This window comes from Convolutriloba macropyga, chromosome 7 (assembly GCF_964194025.1).
Source record: "Convolutriloba macropyga chromosome 7, txConMacr16.3, whole genome shotgun sequence".
NCBI lineage: Eukaryota > Metazoa > Xenacoelomorpha > Acoela > Convolutidae > Convolutriloba > Convolutriloba macropyga.
In genome coordinates this window covers 18169398-18194734 of record NC_134474.1, presented here as the reverse complement: position 1 = coordinate 18194734, position 25337 = coordinate 18169398, and the positions used below count along the sequence as shown (strand labels likewise).

Here is a 25337-nt window from a genome sequence, read left to right as displayed (position 1 = left end):
ATTTGATCCATTCGAATCTTTAACAATGCAGCAGTTAAAGTTATTAATTAGCATAGACAGAATGAAGAAATTAAAGTCCTTTCTAAAAACGCTTAAAAACGTTTTTAAAAATATTTCGCGGATTTTCTAGTTTATGAAAACAATCGAATTTTTTTGTCATTTGACCTTTCTTCAAACTTCTGATGAACAATCATAATGATTTGGGTGTAGGAACGATATACGAGGCCTTCTTTTTTTTACACACTTTTGGCCAATGGATAGTTCTTTCTCAGGGATTAAATTGAGGTACCATTAGAACACTCTTGAAAAATTGAATAAATTATTTGAGAAGCATCTTCAGTTTTTTGATTTCTCGATGAATCATTGAGGTCAAAGTATTCATTTTTTCTTTTGTTTTACACTTCATATTCGAGGCACTTAAAAATACCTGTTAGAATTAGGAAAAAAACATAATTTGCAATGGATACAATAAACAAAAATTTAGGGAACAGGTTGAGCCGATTAAAAACAGGTTCCATGATTGGTCCATTCATCCATAGAATTTGGGTTAAGAAGTTCATATCAGCTCAATTGTTTTCGTCATGACTTTTTTGGCTAGTCAATGTTAATTGCGGAGTGATGCAGATGTGGTACCATTGTAAAAGTCTTGAAAAATTGAACCACTTGATTGCGATTTCTCGTTCTTTATCTTTGCTTAATGTGTTTAGAGACAACTTTCTAGAAATTGTAAATCAAATCAATGATATCAGTTTGCTAAAATAAGTTATTTGATTACCAAATATTTCATATGACTAAAATCAGGATTGCTTGGATAAAAAATATCTAATTTTCAGTTATGATCAAGCTTAAAATCTCGAAAACCCAATTTTTGTTTTTAACTGTTTCAAAGTTGAATTAATTATAACGCAGATTGATTGATCATAATTGATTGAAACAGTTTTAAGGACAACTCCAGTTATGAATTTTATTTGCACAATTCGTTCAAATCTACTTGTAAAATTAGTTGCTTCTATTAAAAAATGTTTAGTGATATATACTATCCAAAAATAGAAAGTAAGTGATCTTCCTAATTTGATTTAACTGCTTCATCAACCCATTCAGTCATGCAAATTGTTTTATTGAGTACCTTTTTATTTTTTTTCTTGTTTTATCTATTTTGCAGCTTTTCAGGTGCAGACGCAGTTGTTTGCCATTTTAAGAAATAACATTATGCAAACTGTTTTTTTCCAATAAAAAACGTAACAGAACAAAATTTCTAAGTTTTATGTTTTTTAACCAAATTTTGAGCTTTCAAAAACAATTGTTTTAGGCAACCATGTCTGATTTTTCTAGACTGTTCTATACTATATTTTGATAACGCACAAAAACTTTCACATTGTACGTTTTGAAGTCTTCTAATAAGTTTTATAATTGCAATCAGATTTTTCAAGCTTACGTGCCATTTTTACTTCAAAAATATCAATCCAGGTGTTTTTGACACTGTGGTTGCTCAAGGAAACGCATAACTATAAATTGATTCAATGGTCATTGTGAACGTAAAATGTATAATTTTTTGTATTCTTAAAGTTAATATAAAACGCTCTTAGCTATTTTCCACTCTTTCCTTCTCCGCCTACCCCCTACAAAAAAATAAGATTATTTGGTAGGCTTTAACAGTTCCAGTGTAAGGCAGAGTAGCCAGTTCAAATTGTTAGAATAAATGTGTAGGAGTCATAGATTAATTTCAGGTTAATCATATTAACAAAAGTAGTATAAAGTTTATAAGTAATTAATCAATATTTACAATAAGTACAGTTGAGTAATATAAAAGCTCTCTTCTTTAACCCAGGACGAAACTAATTTAGCAACTAAAAACTTTAGTCCAAATGTGTTTCTGTTTTAAATCAGCTTGATTACGTTAGTCATGGGTAACGTTGATCTAATTGCCTCATCTTTTGAATTTTCGAAGAACAGGTATTTAAAATTTCAAAATATTTTTAACAAGAGTAGAAAAATGGGTGTGTCCTTGTGTTCTTCAACCGTTTGCTTGGTTTTCCAGCTAACTGTTCAAGAATAGCAGATATATGACTTTTTTGTCTATTTGTCTAGTGATGTCAAGGTTTTTTTTTCTAAATGTTTTTGGGCGAAGTTCATCAACGTATTCAAAAACTCGTCATCTAATGAATTTTAAATTTTTTTAGTCTCTTTCTTCAATTCTTCTATTAACTTCCCTGAGATTATTTAAACTTGGCGAAGTTTTGCTAGCAAGAGATTTGTAATGTCGATACTCTCGTTTAAAGTAGTATCCGGATTTGTAAATGTCCGGATTTGATAATCGATATTACATTTTTTTTTGCTTTAATCCGTTTTTCGCAAGATCTATCATTTTGCCAGCCGAAGTTTGCGTTTCAGGATTATGGAAGTCAATACCGTCTCTATTAGCAGAACAGTATAAAAGATTTGTTCAAGGAATGTCTCTGTCTATTCCACAAAAAATTGATCATCATCATTTTTTTTACTATGAAAGTCTTTTTGATTTCTAGATATCTAAACTAGTACATCAACTGACTTCTCATAAAAATTGAAGTGTTGATGCTTCTTGCACGCAATGGCATCGATTTGAAGCTATATTTTGCGCTTTCAGAAGAAGATTGTTTAGATTTTTTTCCTAGTATTTTTAAATCTTCTACTTTTGTCATTGAAAAATTGTTCGACCCAGTCATGAGCGTTTTGGTTTTCATTAATGTTAGCTGAAATCCAGATGCATAATTGAGAGATTCAACTTCATCTAAAATTTTGCACACAGTTTTGGTAAACAATGCGATGTCCTCAGCATACTCAATGATTTTTTGCGTTTTGTTTGTTTTTATTTTAGTTTTCTGTGTATAGTTTGAAGCAGTGTTTCTATACCTAGAATAAAGACGAGACCAGAAAGCAAACAATCTTGCCAAACACCGGTCTCAATATGAATTAAACTAGATAGTCGGTCATTGCCTTCAATGCATGCTTTGTTTTCTCTCTACAGGCTTGCAATAGTTTTGGTCAGTATGAAGGGGCAGCCTATCTCATTCAATAAATTCAGAAATTTACTTCTCCTTGGTCTTTCGAATGTTCTACTGAAGTCAAAAGAAATCATGCAGTTCGATCTGCCTAATTTCTTCATAGCCCATTGCACTAGGCAGTTTTTCTTCTGCAGCTACTGAATTGAACAGTTTGGTGAATTCGGGAACAATGAAGTCAATCATTTTTTTTAAATCAATCAGATGTAAAGCCCTCATAACCCGGCGCACTATGGCTATTGAGGTTTTGAATAGCGTTTTTAACCTCTTTTTCCATGAAATCATCCGACTTGAATCTCTTTTTTGCTTTCTCTGTTACCTTATTTTTCATTTCAGAAAAGTGTTTAATGATTATGTTTTGCATCTATAGTTTATCAAATTTTTGAGCTTCTTTCTCCTATAGATTACCATAATATTGTGTAAATGAGTCTAATATTTTGTCAATACCATCTGTTACTTCCCCGTTAAAGTTTATAATTGCAAAAACTTTCTTATTTCTGTTAAAGTTGATTAAAATTTTTTTCGAGAGCTTTTGAGTCTCCACAATTCAGATCTACGTAAAAATTTTTTAATGAGTGAAATGCTGCTCTCAAGCGTTCAGTTTGGGCTTATCGAGTGTATCACTCTCAATATTCCGTTTCAACAAATCTTTTCTTCTTTTTTGATTTTTAAGTCAAGATACCTAAGACAATCTCTTAGTTTTGCTTTGAAGTAGAAACTCAAATTTACTAGTAGGTTCATTGGGCGATATGGTTTGCTTTTTTTTGGTGGTTCGTCTTCCGGCCTGCGCTTGTTTCCAGAACTCCGCTTCAGGAGTTCTTTAGCCTTCATTTTCAACAATTTTTAAGTTATTAGGAGGGGATTCTTGCTCGCATGGGTCCGATCGAATCCCTCCGCGGCGATTCCGGCACATTTTTCTCATAGGGACCGTTCGATTCTGTTACTGGCGATTCTAGCTCATTGCGGTGGTTTGATTCCGCTATTGTTGACTCCGGATCCTTGCGGCGGTTCGACTCCCGTATTGGCACATTGCCCTCAAGATTTTCCGCATATCTGTTCATTTCTACGCTTTTTGCTGTCTTTTGTTTCGCTTCAGTCTAAATCATTTTCAGGGTGCTCAATGTGAGGCTTATTCATTTGTTCAATATGAAAACATGTGCGCTCTTAATGCGTGTGCGCATTAAATGTTATGTTTAGCCATTCGAACTGTCTTCGACTAGTGGTACTCTGGAATGACCACGCTCGCAGTGCAGTTTCGTCTTCTTGGTTTTTAACGTCCAAAAGAATAGACGCTTTGCCGTTGTAATTTTCACCTTCAGTTAATTTATGTTTTTTTTTGGTGATGCAGCGGTTCTACAAGGCTCAACATTTTCTGGCAGATCAAGTTTTTCGATAAGTGTTTCATCGTCTAATAGATAATGCATCTTGGTTATTCTGAGAATTACTCTCTTCAGGAAGCCGTCGTAGTCAACGCGCCAATATCGGTGGGCCGTAGTGGCATTACAAGGTTCAACATTTTCTGGCAGATCAAGTGTTTTGGTAAGTGTTTCATCGTCTAACAGATATGGCATCTTGATCATTCTAAGCATTACTTTCATCGGGAAGCCGTCGTAGTCATTGCGCCAATATCCGTGGGCCGTAGGGAACGAAGTTCCTTTTAATAGGTTTAATCAGTTTGATCTTCAGGTTGTCTATATCATCCGCCGCTTCGATTGGCGCTAAAAGAAAGGCTATCAGAATCGTATGTAGTCGTTTTTATTCGATCGTCGTAAGCGTGAATCGAATACTTGTGCAAGCAAAATTCAAGCTGATTTACTCTCATATTAATTGTATTTTTTCCAATCCAATAACTACGATTAAAGTGGTAGTTATTAAACTTTAAGAAAACCAACAGTCTGAGAAAAAAGAGGAAAAATAGACTAAAAAAGTTTTTGTCGACCTTGACTGCGGAAAAAAATTTTTTGAAGGTTTCATTTTGGAATTTTTTTTTGATTTTTTTAAAGTAAACCAGGCAATAAATGAAATAAAATGCTTTAAAAATCTTTTTTAAACCTTTTGTGCCAGTTCTGTGAATCACAAAATTGTCTCATAAATGTTTCCATTTTATGTAGCCTAATTTTTGAAAAGTTTCTCAAGAATAATTTAATTTGTTGACTTGTTGGTTTTAGTTACGGGAATTTAAAATCAATGGTATCTTTCTTTGCCAAAATTATTTTGAATCAATAACTGCAGTAATGTTTGATTGGTCTTATTAAACATGAAGTTTTGCATCTAAGCATCTAGATTTTGGCCAGTCTTCTCCTCAAGGGAAAGTTTCGGAGAAGTTTAGCGATCTTCGATGTTGAATAATGTACGATGCAAGGATTTTTAAAGTTGTTGAATGTACAAAGCATTGAATTTTATTGAATTGTGTTAAAACTTTATTTTATTTTGTTAATTAGAATCAAACGAATGTTATTAATAGGGCAACGAAAGTTCCCCAAAAAAGAACACTAAATGTTAATTGAAAATCCGAGCCAGCTCATAGATCACAATTAACGATTGTGAATTTGCGTGTGAACAGATTTCATGAGTTCGGACCACGTGCATGGCTTCTACTACCTGGGCAGTGGACTGTATGGACTGTATCCTAGTGAGAAGATTGTTCAAATCTTGGGTGTTAATGGTTGGTAAATTTTCATAACTTTCATTTTAATCAATGGAAATTAGTTCTATTGTAATGATTAGAGGTTAAGCTCGGTTTGGTCTGATGCATCCAAACCATTGATGTCAGAGGAATTTCTTATAATAGCCAGCTCTCTTTTCAGATAATCATGGCTGAGAATTGGTAAACAAAAATGAATTTCTGGATTTGATTTCAAACTTGTTCATTTTTGTAGTAGCCTGGAAACTGTGATAAGCAGGACTGCATTATTACTCAGGAACTTCGAGTCTGAAATAGTTAACAGACGAAACCTTAGGAGATTTCAGTTCAGTTGGAAAATTTTTCATTCGTTAAACAATATATGCGAGGAATTTTAACTATTTGAGCATAATAGCCATAACATAACTAATAAAAAATAACTAATAAAACTAACAAATAGCTAATAGCTAGTAAAATGATAAAAACTTTTTTGAACATAATATCAATGATGGTACAAAAAAATAAGGAAACGTTGAGAAAAATTTCTTGTAACTTTGCGAACTTCGCAGAAACAAATTCGCAGAAACAAGTGCACTTATTTTTAAGTGAACTTCGCAGAAACAAGTGCACTTATTTTTATCGGAAAACAGTTAAAAAAATTGATTCCTATTTTATTCCAAAAATTTCTACTTTGTAAGTTGCGATGTCTTGAATTGATCTGTTATACAAAATGGAGTTTTGTAAGGAAACCCAAAAAATTAATTAGGCATTCAAAAATCTGACTGTAAAAATTTGAGAATTGTGAAATTATCAACGGTGGAGTTAAATTACCACTGGAATTAGTTCTCGTTAATGCTTTCTCTTTGGGCAACAGCTGTTGCGTGCAGTTTATATTTGTTAATTTTTCGCATTGAAATGATTTCTGAAAACTTATCAGGGTCATTGTTTGCTTAGACATTTTCACATGAAAAGAAGTTATAACTAGAAGTTAATATCCTCAGAAGTTTAACTTATAATTGTCAGTTAATCTTAATGTCAGTTAATTTTTTTTTCAAAATTTCAATTGATATTAACTTCTGAAGTTTTTGAAAAGTAACGAAAAACTTTTCTTGTTTCTCGCCACACATGAGATAATCTAACAATCGTAAAACCAAACAATAATGTCACTTTGTGTATAATTTGCTGGTGTCACTATGTGTTTAGATCGAGAGTGTAGAAGAGTGGCATCTGACGTGGTCAGTGACTCGAGTGCTAGTGAGTACCTGGGTCGATTCGAATTCACACCAAATGTGTTCACAGTTGTTCTCAAGGACGATGAGGGAGACGAGTACTGTTATGATAGAGTAGTAAGTAAAATATACACTCTAAAAAAATTGCAGGTAGAATTTTAACTGCAAAAAAATTCTAGGTAATTCTACCTGCAAACCGTTTATGCAATTTTCTACATCACTTTCCCGCCCCTTATTATCTGATGAGTCAGTTTTAGCCATGTAAACAAAAATGAAAAGTTGAGAGGAGCACGCCAAAAACTAGTTACCGACAGCAAGGATTATAGCTGATAGGGCATAATGAATTCTGCTGAAATGTTCCATTTTTCTGCTCAGAATGACTTTGTATCCTTCTAATCTTCCATTGAGGAATATTACCGAAACTTCAATTAGAGTTTTTAAATGGTTTTTCACTTAAAGCTACATACTTAATATAATGTTGTTGTTTGAGTTTGCAGGTAAATTCTAGGTAACGTATTCTAGGTAAATTGCACGTATCATTTTTTGCAGGTAATTTTGCAGGTATTGTTACCTGCAATTTTGCTTACCTGCAAACGTTGCAGGTAAATTTACCTAGACATTTTTTAGAGTGTAACTTAATTTGCTATTTTAATAGAGAAACGTGGTGATTGGCGGAGGGAATGCAAAAATTCAAGATCTGCACCCAGGTTGAGGTCCCAAGCAGAAATGACCTCTGATCAGAGTACCCCAGAATGAAATGACCTCTGATCAGACTACAATCTAAAAAATGTAAAATTACCTGCAACGTTTGCAGGTAAGAAAAATTGCAGATAACATTACCTGCAAAATAACCTGCAAAAAATTACACGGGCAATTTACCTAGAATACGTTGCCTAGAATTTACGTGAAAAATCAAACAACAAAATTATACTAGGTATGTAGATTTTGATGTGAAAAAACATTCAAAAACTCTGATTGAAATTTAGATAATAATCCTCAATGCATCATTAGAATGATACAAAGTAAGTCTGAGCAGAAAACTAGTAATTTTCAGCAGAAATTATTATGCCCTATCAGCTATAATCCTTGCTGTGGGTAATTAGTTTTTGGCGTTAGCCCAGGCTAAACTTATCCTGTGCAGTCTGAAAATTACTCATACCCCAAAATTAAGTCGGAGCAGAAAAATGTCATACTTTTGTAGCTTACAACTGGTAATTACTATAGTATTATACACACTATTTATATAAAGCTCAATTGTAGGCAATTACTACTAAGCCCATTTGGCTTAGTAGTTACGACTTGCTACGCAAATTAATTGATACAAGTACCCACGCGGAAGTTCGAATCGCATATAAATCAAACATTGTTGGCGGGAGTTAAGTTGAGCATATTATTTTCATGCCGTAAATTTTACTCAAAAATCAAGACTGGTCCGTGTAAATTGGACATGAACAGAGTACTGGCCGTACTAAAAAACAGGATGTCTCTATACTGATTCAGCGCTGATTTACTCTGCCATCAAGCTGCGAGTACCTAGAAATTTTTTGCAGGTAAATTTCTAGGAGGGTAACACTGCCATTTCTAGGTACATTACAGGACAGTTTACCCAGAATTGCAGTTATTTGAGACTGCTTGCAGGTAAGTTGCATTAAAAAACCTTTTACAAGCAAATTCTGGATAAATTTACCTGCAATTTATAATCAATTTACCTGCATTTTTTTAGAGTGAAATGACGGAGTGAAATGACCCCAGACTGAAATGACGGTCTATGCAGTATCTAAATTTTTGTTGACATTAATAGATTCCGATATTGATTCTTTTCTCTCACATACCTTTCGAAATTGTAGGGTTACTCCATAAGTAACAGTTGGATGCTTAATGGTTCTTCGTGTTTGGACCCTGAGGCACCAAAGCACACCCTCTGTGTGGTACAGAACCCAGCATCGTCTCTTGTCAAAATTGTCCAGGACGCACACGCAGCACGCAAAAGAGCAGTGTTAGTATCTTGTTTAAACTTTTACCTCTGTCTTTTCAAGCCCCCATTAAGTTTCAAAAATTTTTGTAATTCTGAAAACTCAAGCATCCTAAGCTGCAAATAATTCCCATAAGGGGTATATGTTTCTATTTCCCCAGTGTGGAAAACTGTTACTGAAGGGGCTAAATTGTCTTCATTAGGTTCCCCATTTTTGTTTTTCAGCCTGTCAAGGTTTTCGAAAATGGATTTTTCTGATCTATTAAAAGTTCGATAACTAACAAATGTCAGAGGGATTTAAGTGCAAACAAATGTAAATTGCTCATGCAATAAACCTAATTGATATATAATCATTAACCAAACAGGATCAACTCGTTCAAGCGAAACTTTTTTAAGCAAGCCTCGAGCAACGACAAGTCCTTGATCAACGGTTATCTTGCCAAACTTTTGCGAATTTCTCCCATGACTATAGATAACCATGCCACCGTTTTGAACAACTCGTACAACATCTAGCAAGATAACGGTTATCTTGCCAAACTTTTGCGAACTTCTCCCATGACTATAGATAACCATGCCACCGTTTTGAACAACTCGTACAACATCTAGCAAGATATCAACTCTTCAAAATTCTTCCAAGATAACATAATATTGATTATAAATTGTTTTCCGGTGACAGATTATCCAAAGGAACAACAATTTACATTTCAGCTAACAATAAAAAAAATCAATAAATGCACCAGCAAAACAAAAAAATTTCTATGTACATAATTTGTTCTAATGATTCCATTGAGCATGCAGTCTATTTTGTGCATTGCCGTTCTATTTGCTGTTCCAAATATTACGATGACATATTAAAAAACAAATGAACTAAAAATTTAATAAATGTTGTTGTTAAACTATATATTAATTATAACTCGAAACAAATTTATCGAAGATAAACTGTAATTTTTAATAACATGTAATTAATATTCATAAAAGTGTTTTCACGGTGTTTTGGTTTAATATGCACTATGGAATTACATACTTCCACTAAAAGTGTTCGGTACAGAAAAACAAGTCTTTGATTATGTTTTCGCCATTTGTACGGTTGACCAGCAACTTAAATTAACAAATTTTCCTTAAAATGGCGGAAAATTGTTAAAAACAGTGAATTTTCAACGGGGAGTTTTCGTTACTTCCGTTTGATTTAGTTGCTACTTCAAATCGTCCTTAGGATAACTTTGACGCATTCAACTCAGTTTGCCTCTGAAAACGCTGCTGTTTCTTTGCATTTGCAATTCTTTTACAATTTTTTATTGTACTTTTTATCTAAGCTCACATTCCACTTTTTGATGTTTTTTACTTGGCTTCTAAGTTCTTACGTTCTTGTTTATCAAGACGCTCTTTTATGTTGGCTGAGTTTGATTTTTCACAAAAAACCCAATCAATGAATGGTTTCAATATATTTAGCAGAGACAAAAAAATTATTTTACTCGCGTTTATCATTTTCAATCTCCAATTGAAAATTTTCAGCCTCAAGACAAATTCGTTTTGTCTTCTTAATCATTTTTCTTCAGCGTTTGCAGGTTTTTCAATTCAGTTCTTTAAAGTTGTTCTCCGTTGATGAAATTCAATAATTTTCAGAAAAGTTTACCTGAAAAGCAACGGACAACGTATAATCCTGAGGCAAGGATGCAAAAGAAGAACGTAATTTTGCGTTTGGTTTAATTCATAATTTCCACCAAATGTTAGAGCATTTTTTCTTTTTGAGGTTGTTTTTTTTAGATTTTGTACAAGTTGGAAGTAAATTGTGCAGACTGTTCAGGCAGTTTTTTAAGTGTATTTTTTAAATTTTTTAATCATTAATTTGTTTGTTTGAACAAGATGAACCCATTTTGCGTTTTTACGTTTTTAGCGAATAAAATCCAAATAGAGAAAGAGAGAGAGAGAGAGAGAGAAGAGAGAGAGAGAGAGAGAGAGAGAGAGAGAGAGAGAGAGAGAGACAGACAGACAGACAGACAGACAGAGAGAGAGAGAGAGAGAGAGAGAGAGAGAGAGAGAGAGAGAGAGAGAGGTGGAGACAAAATGCTTTGAAAAAAAAAGTTCAATAAAGGAAAAAAGTGTCGATCTTTACTAGACATGACGACATAACGTAAGCCTCAAGGAGCCTGTGACTTTCAATAGAAAACCGAGAGATCTCCTGTTCTCCCGCCAAGCACTTGACACTCCGTAGAACTGAGAAACTGCGCTGTTTAGAAGAAGAACCTCAGATCAAGATTTAGGAAAAAATGACTCTCATATGACAAAAACTAGAAAGATGCCAAATAAAAACTATCATTCTAATTGTTCCAATTTGGTGAAACTCAGTTTTTCTTCCTAAAAAAATTTTGAGGAAACAATAGTTTTATTTGTATGAAGACAACGTAAATTAAATGAAAAAATAGGTTGATCCTATAAACAGTCCGTTGTTTGGGTGCTAGAAATCGTACTTCAGATTGGTACTCAAGGACTTCTTGCTCCTTCAAACCAGTTATTTGTCATAATTTTCCACTTCAGTTACCATCTCAACTTTATGGGTTTTTTTGTATCTGTTTTTCAATTTTCCAGTAGAACAGAGACGACACAGACATTTTTGTTGTATAAAATTCGTTTCGTCGCGTGGGCTTAGTTTTTGCCCCAGACTCTGATAACTGCTCATAGTACATAGATTTTACTCGAGGTGATGGGATTTTTTTTTGTTAATTGGAATCCTCTCTTGCAATGACTTCCCTGTGTTCCCAATAGTATATAAATTTACATATCTCAATTTTTAGGTTTTTTTCCTCATTGTCAGGGAGCAATCTGACAGGCTCTTATGCTTGCTTCTTCTATAAACTCTCAGAAATTTATTGAAAATTTAAACTGTCCCTATCGCTACCTTTTTCAATCTTTGAGGGTCAAATGGTAATTCGACTATCAAAACACTGTTCTGTCGTGCAAACCGCTCTTCTGGGCTACATTTTTCAGTCATATTCTTTTTATTGCCTGTCGAAATATCAATTTTTTCCTGCTCTGAAACTATTTTTTGCCATTTATCTCGTGGGTTAGTGATGTTAGCTGTGAACTCATTCTATTTTGCTCCTAAAATCGTTGATACCCTTCCGTCCTGTCCTTTGTCAGGTGAAGAAAATGAATGACAAGGGGAAAAACGAATCACAGTAGTTCAAGAATCAAAATACTGCATCTTCCTTGGAAAATAGTTTGTATACTTTGGACTGCATGGATAAGAGAAACGTCTTTTTATAGATTTTCGTGGTTGTCGGTTTACTGGATATGCGCCAGAGATTTGATTTTAGACATAAATTCGCGGCATTCCAGGTTTTACATCTCAGCAGTTCTAACACGAAATACCACAGTACCCATGTATCTATAAATACCTAAGAAACATCATCTTAAATTTTCACTGAAATATCCCAGTTAAGCTAAGCGTAGGAGAGAATTCATAGTTCATAACTTAAGATCGACTGTTTATAGCACTTTTTCTCAACTTTTTTCATGATATCAATTAATTGGGCTGTTATCAAGTTGAAACTGTGGATTGTATATCGTCAATGTTAGCATGGAATTTTTGATTTCGCCTGGAAAAAATCTGAAGATAATAGGTCCTAATCAACAGTCCGATAGTTCATAAACTAAAGGAGAAGTACTTTTTTTAAAAAAAGGAGCTGTTTTAATTATTGTTTTATTAGTTTTTGTTTTATTAAGTTTTATTGATTTAGAGCTGCATTGTTCAACTGATCGATTGTTCAGCTGAACGAGTCAACTGTTTAAACTAAATGATGTAAAAAACTTCACTTCACTTTCCGATGGGTTCAATTGAACCCATCGGAAAGTGAAGTGAAGTTTTTTACATCATGCAAGAATTCATAACTTGCAAGAATCTTGCAAGATTTTGAATTCATTTGGAAGGGTGTTTATTTTTTCTCAGAGATTAGCATTTCAGTTTCGAAAGTTATATGGATCTGAACAACTTAACCAAAACTTACTTTCAGTGCCATTTAACGAGCAAAAAATATTTCTAAATTACTGTTATGAATTTGTTCATTAGCTTCATTTATAATGAATTTCCACACTAAAAAATTTCAATGAAAGTGATATTGCATATTTTGGCTTTATAGGCTTCTTAAATTTAATTAATTTTGGTTTTCAAATTTCAGTTTCGAAAAAATATATAGCATCGTCTTCCAAGTGAATTCAAAATCTTGCAAGATTCTCGCAAGTTTTCAATTCGCGCTTTACCTATGAAGTAACCTCGCATTGGATGGGATCTTAGAGTTTTCTTCTGCAAAATGCTGGTTTTAATAGCTTTTGATTTATCTATGCCGGAAAAAAGGTGTAAGAAATAGGAAATTAGAAGCGGCTGGTGGAAATCATTACTTCGAGAAATGGTGCTGTTGTGAAATCAATCATAAAAGTTTTCATCAAATAGGTTTTTAGTCATTATGATTAATCTGGGCTGTAATCGGTGAATTACACATTTTTTATTATCATCTATTAGGCCGACTCGAACAGGGACTGCTGATCAGCATTTTTTAATGATAAAAGAACATAGGTTCAAAAGATATGTGACTTCTGCTTAGGATATTTTTGATATTTCTCCGAATATTGGATCAAATTCATGTATGGCGACAAAACCTAAACGCGCGAAAGACGTGAGTTCATTCAAACCAAACAACGGTTGTTAAGACTGCGTTCGACTTAAATGAACAATGTTTGTCTTCGAGGAGTTCAGTAGAACCAATTAATATCTTTTCTGCTTATGTGCCAACTTACTGGATGAATTTCAATTGCAACCCGAATCGAATATGGCATAATTATTTATGAAGATTGACTAGGTAATACTGTCTGCTCTGTAACTGGGGTGTATAATAAGGTATCGGGGCTTGGTGGCAAAAAACGGAAAAGATCACAAAGTTGATAAAAGTCAAATCTTGCAAGAGTCTTGTAAGATTCCACGCGATTTTGCAAGATCTTGCAAGTTTGCTGTCGGATATGCAAGAATCATGCTAGATAAGCGTCGAACTCTTGCCAGACCTTTGCAAGATATGGGTCTGGAAAATCAGTCTTAGCTTGAGCTTGGGCCTTTTTAGCTTCTATCACGACTAGAGACGGTGGCTTACAGATGGATGGCACCAAAACTTAAAACTGATCTAGCCGCCACAGAAGAAAAGCAATTAACCTAAAACGCCACGACTAATGCGCGAATTTTGTTACAAAGCAATTTTTGCAAAAATTTTGCAGTAACAATGAAGCAAACAAAATTAAAAATGTCAAATCAGATCTAACTACAAACTTGATTTTGTCTTCAAATAGATCAGTAGATTCTTTTCAGACATTGGGTTCTCAATTATAGCTCACTGCGGAACTCAGAAAATCATTTAAAAAACGTAAATGCAACCGAGATATATTAACGAAGCTTATTACATATCAGATTGAAATTTTAACTTAATTGCCTCGAATCAAATCGTTTTTAAGGTCTGTAACAATTGTCTAAATGCACAGTTTATTTTGCTTTTTAAATTTCCGAATTAGCATTTTAGAATTTATGATAACTCTCTTGTAAATTTATGGCGATAAAATTTAAAGCTGACAATTATTGTTTTTCATTTAAAGTCTCTACAATAGTCAATTTATGAAAAACCACTGGTACAAAATTATGTGCACTTTAAGGTACGACGTATTTAGGATTATGACGATATAAACTTTACATTTTTATTTGTATAGTAAGTTAAAGATGAAATTTATGAAAAGTAAAAAGATTTTGAATCTTAAGGATTCTTGTTGCCCAAAATTGGCTTTATAATTTTTTTTTAAAAAAAATTTTAGCTGGGTTACTCAAATTGGCGCACTTTCCTCTCAAACATAGCCCTAACTTTTTTAATTGCAATCGACAAATTGAACGTCTGCTCCCGGTAGAGGGACTATTTAAATACAATACTTCATTGTCAATTCCCTACCTACTCCACGAAGTTTACGGTACTGGATTTCCTCAAAAGTGCCATTACTCTGTGGAGGCCTGGACATTTGAAAAGAACGTCTTCGGCCAATGTAACTCATAAAAAAATGTGACTCTACTTAATAGAAGGTCCGGTTAATAAGTTTCTGCTTTTTAACTTCAGGTTCCACCAAATCAGTACCAACTCGGATTATGGCTTCATAAATTTTGGCAATGGCCTCTTCGGCATGTACCCCGAAATGAACATCAAACGTCTCAAGACCGTTCTTCGCCCCAATGGAAGTAAGCAGACAGTTTTCTGTTCCGACAGCACTAAGTGAGTTTGTGTGTGTGTGTGTGTGTGTGTGTGTGTGTGTGTGTGTGTGTGTGTGTGTGTGTGTGTGTGCGTGTGTGTATGTGTGTCTGCGTGTGTGTGTGCGTGTATGAACGTGTGTGTGTGTGTGTGTGTGTGCCTGTGCGCGTATGTGTGTGTGTGTGCGTGTATGTGTGTGTGTGCATGTGCGTGTATGTGTGTATGTGTGTCTGCGTGTGTGTGTGTGCGTGTGTGTGTGTGTGTGTGCGTGTGTGTGTGTGTGTGTGTCTGCGTGTCTGCGTGTGTGTGTGTGTGTGTGTGTGTGTGTGTGTGTGTGTGTGTGCGTATGAGCGAGTGTTTGTGTGTAGGGGGTATATGCTCAGCTGGTTTTGATATAGTGACATTGTGACACTAGCATCTGGACCAGTATGCAGTGAACGCAGTACTTGTTCCATTATTGTGCAAAAAAACTTTTGCCAATTGTCTACATTCGCAAGGGTTGCGCTACAAATATTGAATCATATATTTATAACCTAAATGTTTTGTTTCCTTTTTTATCTTAACAACATTTGCGGAACTTCATTTTTTCAATTGATTATTAGAAATTATCCAAAAAAAGTATTTATCTGTTCATAGTTGCATCCAAAGAAATTTTCCAAAAGCAAATTTGAGCCAGATTTTTATTTAAGTTGGTTGTTTTTTTGACAGGTGATTGTTATCTTTTTAAAAAGATAAAAATTGTTGCCGCAAATGTTACAATTGCTGCATTTTTTTGATCAGAACTAATTTTTTCCGAGTTTCAAATTGCTGAAAAAATTTACAGTCAATTAAACTAAAAAATGAAAAAAACTGCAATTCAGTTTCTGTTGATCTAGTAACATCACAATTGAGGGAGTGTTTTAAAATTTGCTTTTTCAAAAAGCTGCCTTTAATAACGAGGCAATTAATTGTCTATTTTTCATTACTTTTCTGTAAAAAATTCAAATTGAACAAATTCATTGTTTTTATTTGGTTAGCGCATTTAATTAGAAACTAAAGTGGAGCTCTTATGGCACTAAAAGTTGACTTTTAACTGAATAAACGAATTTAGGACATGGAAAAAATGAAAAAATTGTTGTTTTTTAAGTCTTCTCAAATTTATTTGGCTAAGCCTCAAGTGATTGACGTGGAAAACCAAAATTTGTTCGAGCTTTTGTTTTCCACAATTTGGTCTTTTTTGGTAATTTATATTTTATTCATCACTGCATTTTATTCATTGTTTGGTTTAAGGTGAAGTAATATCATAAATCAGATTGAATTGTGTTATTTTGAGAGGTTGCTGAGGAATTGGTACTTATCGTTCAGAGCTGCTCAATCCAGAGTTTTTTGTCACTTTACTTCACTTAGTGCCACGCACCAATAGTGAAGGTTTTTGTTTGACTCATAGCATTTTTCATGCAAACTCTAGCTGAAGACTGGTTTTCTATAACATTTTCGTGAAAAAATTAGAAGTTTGAAAATTTGTCCGATCTTAAAAAAATAAGCAAAAAAAAACATTTTTCTCATAGTTTTTAGAAAAAAACAATTTTTTGCAAGGCCTGAATTCGGTCTTTTTGTGATAAAATTTGTAATGATGCAGAATTTTGACACTGAGCTGGGCCTGGCTTTGTTCATTCTCAGATTTTCTCACTCCGTTATAGTTGCGTTCTCTTTTCCATGTTGACTCAATGTGCATCACCAATTTCACAAAATGAAAACAGTGGCCGATCAGAGTTTCAGTTTTTCAAATGACTTTTTCCGCGTTAAAACTTTTGAAAAAACTTTTTAAGATTCAATTTAAAATTTGCTTTTTGTTAGTAGAAAGAGAACAGCTCTGAATTGATTTTGCAGTTTCTGAGTTTTGGGGCGGTTCTCCATTCTTTGTCAGATATGTTCGTAAACGTAGATTTTTTTCTTGCATAACAATTTCGCAACACATCTAACCGACGAATCTTTAGAAATTAACGAGTTGTCAGCTTTTGTTAATTTCAGTTCGAATGGACGTCAAGGCCTGAAAGAAAAGTTTTATATATTTGTTCTGCAAATAATTTTTATTGATCTTTTATTTTATCTCGTGTGTCTACTACTTCATCAGTCGATGGATACCAAATTATAAATTTTCGTTTGGCAATTTTTCCAATATTTGTTAAAGTTTAACTTTCGTCACAACTGATAATTGTTTCCTCCTGTTGAAATCTTTTGTAAATTTTATTAAATCGCAATCGGAGTAGTTTAGAAATGCTTAGATCGTTTTTTTTACAAATGGAGAACTACGGTACTAAGGATTATTCATTTTCAAATACCCAACAATCCACTCTAAAAGTGATGTGTGATAATTTAGTGGAGCATTTAAAATTGGGGAGACCACCTGAGAAGTTGGATGATTGTTGAAATCTCGTATGAGTCTCTTAAAAATCCTCAGATCATTTAATCTACATTATTTTTCATATAATTATGTCAAAAAGATCGTGTATTTATACACGAGACATTTTAAGTGTACAAAAGGGAACACTGAGTATCCAATAAGATTTATCCAAATTATATATACAAATGAAAGCGGTGTATGTATGTTTGAACCAAATTTCTATTTTCATCATTTATTTTTGTGTTATTGGTTAAGTGCCTATGATCAGACTTTCGTGCGTTCAAAGTTGCCTATGTCCAGACTATCGTGCGTTCAAAGTTGCGTATTTCCTATTTCCAGACTATCGTGCGTTCAAAATTGCGTATTTCCTATTTCCAGACTATCGTGCGGTCAAAGTTGACTATGTCCAGACTATCGTGCGTTCAACGATACCTATGTCCTGACTTTCATTGGTGTTTCCAGACCCTGTAATTTTGAACACACGACACCCCCTTTTGCGTTCATTTCGGTCTGGACATGTCGACTTTCGGTCAGCCACCTCAACCTGGGTGTTAAATCGAGAAAGCACAAAACTCACCAAAGCGGTAGTTTATATATTGGATCCCGGATGTTAATATCCCAGATGTTAATATGATTTTTTGTTGTTTGAAGATACGGATGCTGATCGAACCCCCAACATAATAGCAAATGCGGACATGGGAGGGGAAATGCTGGATGCACTTGGAGTAGGAAAACACAGTGAAGTCGTTGCTTACTTGTACGATAAAACAGGACAGCCCGTATACTTCAGTATCCTCAATGTAAGCACTTTTTGTTCTAAATACTTGCAATTATTGCCTAAATTAGTTTTGATTAGGGCATGGCTAAAGAACACTTGGGATGAAAACCTTGACTATTATCAGTACCCAGGCCTAGGCCTCGACTTATGAAAAGACTTTAAAAGTCTAGCAGGGGGCCAATATTGACTATAATTACACGGTCGAGCATCCTAGTTAAAGTCGAGTTAATATCTATTGATGGGTCGAGCTTAAGTCTTTTCATAACGAAGAAAGTCAAGCTAACGTCTTTTCATGGGTCCACCATCAGTCATTTCATAACCAACAAAGTCCAGTAAATGTTTTTTCATGGGTCCAACATTAGTCTTTTCATACGTCTGTTTTTTTCAAAATCCCAAAATTTTTCATTTTTTCTGCTTCTGTACATACAAAAGCAGAGCCGGAGCAAAACTAAATAGCTTTGCACCAGAGCAGTTCAACTTACGAAACAGTTGGAAAACTGCCAAAGCCTTAAGATCTTCGTCAGATCTTAAGATAATGAGTTACGGCAACTCGAGTATATTACCACATTACTTGATTCAATGAAACCAGCTAGCTTAAGTGTACTGGTCCTAGTCCCATTAGCCATGAAAAATTTTCGGCGTTATTCAGTTTGTTTCCCCTCCACAAAATTGAACTATCTTTTTTAATAGTGCAGGTTTTTGTATTCCTCTTCAGTACAAAATAATGCAGGTTTTTGAGGGATAAGTGGTTCTTCTGAATAGTAAAAACTGAAGGAGTATACACGTTATATGACTACGTTATTTGCAATATTGGACAAACAATTTCAATGGCAAAGAAGCAGACTTATGAAAAGACCATTGATGGACTCATGAAAAGACTTTATCTCGACTTTGTTTGCAAACATTGTGTCGAGCTAAAGTCCAGCCCAAATATTGGGTCGAGCTAAAGTCTTTTCTAACATTTTGGGTTCATCTAAAGCTTTTTGCAAAAAATCGGAGTTCAGCTAAAGTCCAGATTGTCTTAAAGTCCTGCTAAAATCTTTTCATAGCTCAAATAAGTCGAGTATGTTCTTTTCATAGTACATTTGGGTCGAGCATTGTCTTTTCATAAGTCTGTACCTAGACCTAACTATTCTACCAATGGTGAAAAACTTAGATACTTAGCGCAAAAAAGTCAGCGGCAGCTTGTATTAGAAATTTAAAGTCCTATGATAAAACCAATCTAATTTAGATTTACTTGAAGGTAAACTTTGGACTTCCTAATTCTTTATTATTCAAACTCAGTAGCTCTGAACTTCATATTTTTGTAAATAAAAAATTTTACATAGAATTTGCACTGTGCTCGACATGGTAACTTATATACGTCAATGAAATGCCAGCGTTTTTCTAACCTGCTTCTAACGTTTTGATGAACTGTCAATTGTAAGTGATGAGTTTGTAAGCAATTTATTGTAAAATTATAGAAAAAATTTCACCGTCTTCAATGTGACTATTTTAGTCGATATAAGAGAAAAATCGAGCAACGCGAACCTCGCATCAGTTTCACACCTTTGTGAAGATTGTTTTCTATATTCATGAATTGTTGTTATATCATTGTTTTTTCTACAGTTTACCAAAATAAGTTTTAAAAAATAAAACACAGATTCAAAAATATACTAAAGTAAAAATTAGTTAAACTGGTTAAATAAAAGAGGTGATTTTTAGTACAAGAGATTAATTCCTGCACAATCAAGTGATTTGAACTCTTTTGCAGCGACGTATTTCTGCAACATTCTGGCGTGTTTCTCAGTAAATACGGCTTTGTTGAATATTTTATGTTAACATCCCATACACCACAATGACAGACCTCGAAGGATTTTGGTTGCTTTTCCCTCGCGGAATTGGGCTAGGTTCAAAATCACTGGCTTAGCTCGTGAATGTATTTCAATTATCAAATTAGGCCGAAATGTTACAGATGATTTTTTTTCGAGATCTTTTTATGTATGCCAGTCTAACTTGTCGAAAGATATTACAAAGCAAAGGCAACGATATATGCCTCAGACAGTTTGTGTTATAGGTCTCAGTTTAAAGTTGTGGGGCTGAAAGATTTAATTACAAAAGTTCAAATTATTAAATACATGATTATTTGAAATTATATAAGTTATGAATAATTTATGAGTTCGTATGAATAAATACATGACTATATGAATTGAAGTAGATTATATGAAGTAGTTTAGTTCCTGCAGAAGCAAGTGGTCTGAGCTCTCTTGCAGAGACAAATTTCAGCAAAATTTCAATATTTTCTGCCTTGAAAATTTGCTATAGAAGTATTACAGTAAATGATATAAAGGAAGAGTTTCTGACCTATTTGATTTCATTTGAAAAACCGTTTTCTGCTGCTGAACTCAATTATCTTGGTTCACACTAATTATATTTTGTCCAAATTTGCTTAGAAGAATGTACCAGTTAACCTCGACTGAGTTTGAGCTTATATATGGCGGATCACGAGTCCACGTCAATAGAGAGGTGTTTACTAATTTTCCTATTGGTCGGAAAAATTTTGAGATCAAACTCTGCGTTGTCCCAAGGAATTCATACTGGATCTAAATAAAAATATTAAATTTATTCAAAACTGAAATCATCATTTATTGATTTCCCAACCGTTCAAAGTCTTTTTTTCTCTTGACAAGAAACTGCTGCAATTTTTTTCTAGGATCTTTAATGGGACTCTATTATTTCTTTGAAGCAATCTGTCTCGTCTATGTTGAAATTGGGGGTGAATTCTGCACTGCAACTGTCAGATGCAATCATCAAGCAGATCAAGAAAAGTGATATCGGTCCGCCTACTAGACGAACTCGGCCCAAGTAGAGCCACGGTTTTTATTTAGAAGTGCAAAGTGTTAACACTAAAACGTAGTTTGTCTACGCCTAATTGTTTAACGTGTACAATTAATGGATTCAAGTACCCTAGTCTATTACCGACGGCTATCTTGCAAGATCTTGCAAGAATCTTGCAAGAATCTTGTAAGATTACGCACCATCTTGCAAGATCTTGCAAGATTCTTGCAAGATCTTGCAAGATAGCCGTCGGATATGCAAGAATCTTGCAAGATAAGCGTCGATCTTGTAAGATTCTTGCAAGATAGGCGTCGAACTCTTGCAAGATTCTTGCAAGATAAGCGTCGAAGTCTTGCAAGAATCTTGCAAGATAAGCGTCTGATTTTTGCAAGGGTCTTGCAAGATAAGCGACGAATTCTTGCAAGACCCTTGCAAAATGGGCGTCCGGAAACTTAGTCTTAGCTTGAGCGCGGGCCTTTTTGGCTTCTTTGCTGTCTAGAGTCGGTGCATTACTATGCTCCAGAAGGAGCGCACCTGATCTCTAGCCACCAAAGAAAAAAAAAGACCCTAAAGAGCTAAGACTAATGCGCGAAGGGGCCACAAACAAGGGCGGGGGGTTATCGCGCTGCGCAAAAGGGGTCACAAACAAGGGCGGAAATGTAGCCTTAGCTCGGGCGTGGGCCTTTTTGGTTTCTTTGATGTCTAGAGTCGGTGCATTACTATGCTCCAGAAGGAGCGCACCTGATCTCTAGCCACCAAAGAAAAAAAAAAGACCCGAAAGAGCTAAGACTAATGCGCGAAGGGGCCACAAACAAGGGCGGGGGGTTATCGCGCTGCGCGAAGGGGTCACAAACAAGGCGGGGGGTTATCGCGCTGAAGAAAGGAAGAGACAAACATATAAATGAACATCTAAATGCATCAGAAAGGGGGCACAGAGAGGGGTGGGGTTATAGCACCGAAAGAAAGAAACATAAATGAACATCTAAATGCACAAGAAAGGGGGCACAGAGAAGGGTGGGGGTTCAAGCGAACGAAAAACGGGCGAGCAAAACAGAAACGAACGAAAAACGAGCGAACGAAAAACGAGCGAGCGTGAAAGCAGGCGAACGAAAAACGAGCGAGCGAAACAAAGACGAACGAGCGTGAAAGCAGGCGAACGAAAAACGAGCGAGCCCAAAGCAAGCGAAACAAAGACGAACGAGCGTGAAAGCAGGCGAACGAAAAACGAGCGAGCCCAAAGCGAGCGAAACAAAGACGAGCGAGCGTGAAAGCAAGCGAACGAAAAACGAGCGAGCGCAAAGCGAGCGAAACAAAGACGAGCGAGCGTGAAAGCTAGCGAACGAAAAACGAGCGAGCCCAAAGCGAGCGAAACAAAGACGAACGAGCGTGAAAGCAAGGGAACGAAAAACGAGCGAGCGCAAAGCGAGAGAAACAAAGACGAGCGAGCGTGAAAGAAAGCGAACGAAAAACAAGCGAGCGCAAAGCGAGAGAAACAAAAACGAACGAGCGAAACCGAATTTGCCCGGAAGGCAATCCTAGAGAGAAAAAACCTTTGCCCTAGGGCAAAGAAAAGGAACAAATGCCCGGAGGGCAACAAGGAGAGAGAGAGAGAGAGAGAGAGAGAGAGAGAGTTGAGAGAGCGAGAAAGAGAGAGAGAGCGCGAGAGAGAGAAGAGAGCAAGAGAGAGAGAGAGAGAGAGAGAGAGAGAGAGTTGAGAGAGAGAGAGAGAAGAGAGCGAGAAAGAGAGAGAGAGCGAGAGAGAGAGAGAGAGAGAAGAGAGAGAGAGAAGAGAGAGAGAGAGAGTTGAGAGAGCGAGAAAGAGAGAGAGAGAGAAGAGAGAGAGAGAGAAGAGAGCGAGAGAGAGAGAGAGTTGAGAGAGAGAGAGAGAAGAGAGCGAGAGAGAGAGAGAGAGAAGAGAGAGAGAGAAGAGAGCGAGAGAGAGAGAGAGAGAGAGAGAGAGAGTTGAGAGAGAGAGAGAGCAAGAGACAGGAGAGACAGAGCAAGAAAAAAGAAACAACGAAAAAGAGAGAGCACGTGGCCATAAAGCAACACAAACTCAAGAGTGATCGCTAAAAAGATAAAAGCAAATAAACACATAAAAGGCAATCAGGCAATATCAGAATTTTCATTACCTTAACTGTCGGTTATGATTTCATTCATCACTTTGCCTGATCAAGGACAAAACCAGAAACGCGCTTCAAAAATCATTTTTCTCTTTGGAGCATGATCATCGAACATATGACAAGGAGTTTGAAAAGCAAAAAAGGAGAACAGCAAAAAGAGAAAGACAGAGAGAGAGAGAGAGAGCTCCCGGCAACAGAAACTGGAGAATGAACACAAGAAAATGATAAGCAAATAAAATTTATAAAAAGCAATCAGGCAATCAGAATTTTGATTATCCTAATTTAAGGTTATAATTTCCGTTCATCACATTGCCTGATTCAGAAGAAAACAAGAAAAGCGCAGCGAAAATCATTTTTTTCATCATAGCGCAATCATCGAACATATGACAACAAGGAGTTTAAATGGCAAAAAAAGAGAAGAGCAAAAAGAGAAAGACACACAGAGAGAGAGAAAGAGAGAGAGAGAGGGAGCTCCCAGCAACAAAAACTGGAGACTGAACACAATAAGCAAACAAAATTTTAAAAAGGCATTCAGGCAATCAGAATTTTGATTATCCTAACTTAAGGTTATAATTTCAGTTCATCACATTGCCTGATTCAGAAGAAAACAAGGAGCGCTCCGAAAATCATTTTTCTCGTTATAGCGCAATCATCGAACATATGACAAGGAGTTTAAAAAGCAAAAAAGGAGAACAGCAAAAAGAGAAAGACAGACAGAGAGAGAGAGAGAGCTCCCAGCAACAGAAACTGGACACTTAACACAAGAAAAAGATAAGAAAAGAAAAACTATAAAAGGCAATCAGGCAATCAGATTTTTGATTATCCTAACTTAAGGTTATAGTTTCAGTTCATCACATTGCCTGATTCAGGATAAAACAAGAAGAGCGCTCCGAAAAGCATTTTTCTCATCATAGCGCAATCATCGAACATATGACAAGGAGTTTAAAGGCCAAAAAAAGAGAACAGCAAAAAGAGAAAGACAGAGAGAGAGAGAGAGAGAGCTCACAGCAACAGAAACTGGAGACTGAACACAAGGAAAAGATGAGCAAAGAAAATTCATAAAATGCGATCAGGCAATCAGAATTTTGACTATCCTAACTTAAGGTTGTAATTTCAGTTCATCACTTTGCCTGATTTAGAAAACACAAAAAGCGCTCCGAAAATCATTTTTCTCATCATAGCGCAATAATCGAATAGAAGCCAAGAAACAAATGAAAAAAAAAACAAAACGAAAGAACAAGTAGGAAACCAGCCGAGACAGAACTACAGACAAAGAGCACGCGAGCTCAAAGCAACAAAAACTGAAGAGTGAACCCAAAGAAGATAGAAGCAAAGGAAACACATGTACCAATCAGGCAATCAGAATTTTGATTATCCTAACTTAAGGTTGTAATTTCAGTTCATCACATTGCCTGATTCAGGAGAAAACACGAAAGGCGTTCCGAAAATCAGTTTTCTCATCATAGCGCAATAATCGAATAGAAGCCAAGAAACAAATGGAAAACAAAACAAAACGAAAGAACAAGCAGGAAATCAGCCGAAACAGACCTACAGACAAATAGCACGCGAGCTCAAAGCAACAAAAACTGAAGATTGAACGCAACGAAGAGAGACAAACAAAGGAAACACACAAGAGAATCAGGCCATCAGAATTTTGATTACCCACTATGGTTGTAATTTCATCACTTTGCCTGATCAAGGACAAAACCAAAAACGCACTCCGAGAACAAATTTTCTCATCAAAGAACAAATATCGAATAATTTGGAAGAAGTTGAAAAATCAACTATTACTATACAACTTTTTATGAACAAATTCACAAATGAAGAAAAAGGCATCGAAGAGTTGATTCTACATTTATCTGCAACAACAACAACCAATCCAAATCAAACAATATACAGAAAAAGCAAGAGTCAGAAGAAATTGAATCAAAAGACAAAAGCACTCCGAGAATCAATTTTCTCATCAAAGCGCAACTATCGAATAAATAGGAACAAGTTGAAAAATCAATTATTACTATACCACATTCTTTATCTACAAAGGCAAAAAAGGAAACAGGCTGATTCTACAACCAACCCAAGAAAGACAACATCAACAAGTTGAAAGAAAA

At 35.3% G+C, this 25337-nt stretch overlaps 1 protein-coding gene across 1 annotated transcript in view; it reads left to right on the top strand.

Annotated features, from left to right (window-relative positions):
• The window catches only part of LOC142342139 (uncharacterized), a 95859-nt gene that overhangs the window by 2465 nt on the left and 68057 nt on the right, over positions 1-25337 (top strand). Inside the window, exons 3-7 of the mRNA XM_075393339.1 lie at positions 5602-5703; positions 6865-7007; positions 8738-8886; positions 15000-15118; positions 18163-18311. Of these exons, the coding sequence (XP_075249454.1) occupies positions 5602-5703; positions 6865-7007; positions 8738-8886; positions 15000-15118; positions 18163-18311 (662 nt within the window). The remainder of the gene's footprint in view (positions 1-5601; positions 5704-6864; positions 7008-8737; positions 8887-14999; positions 15119-18162; positions 18312-25337) is intronic.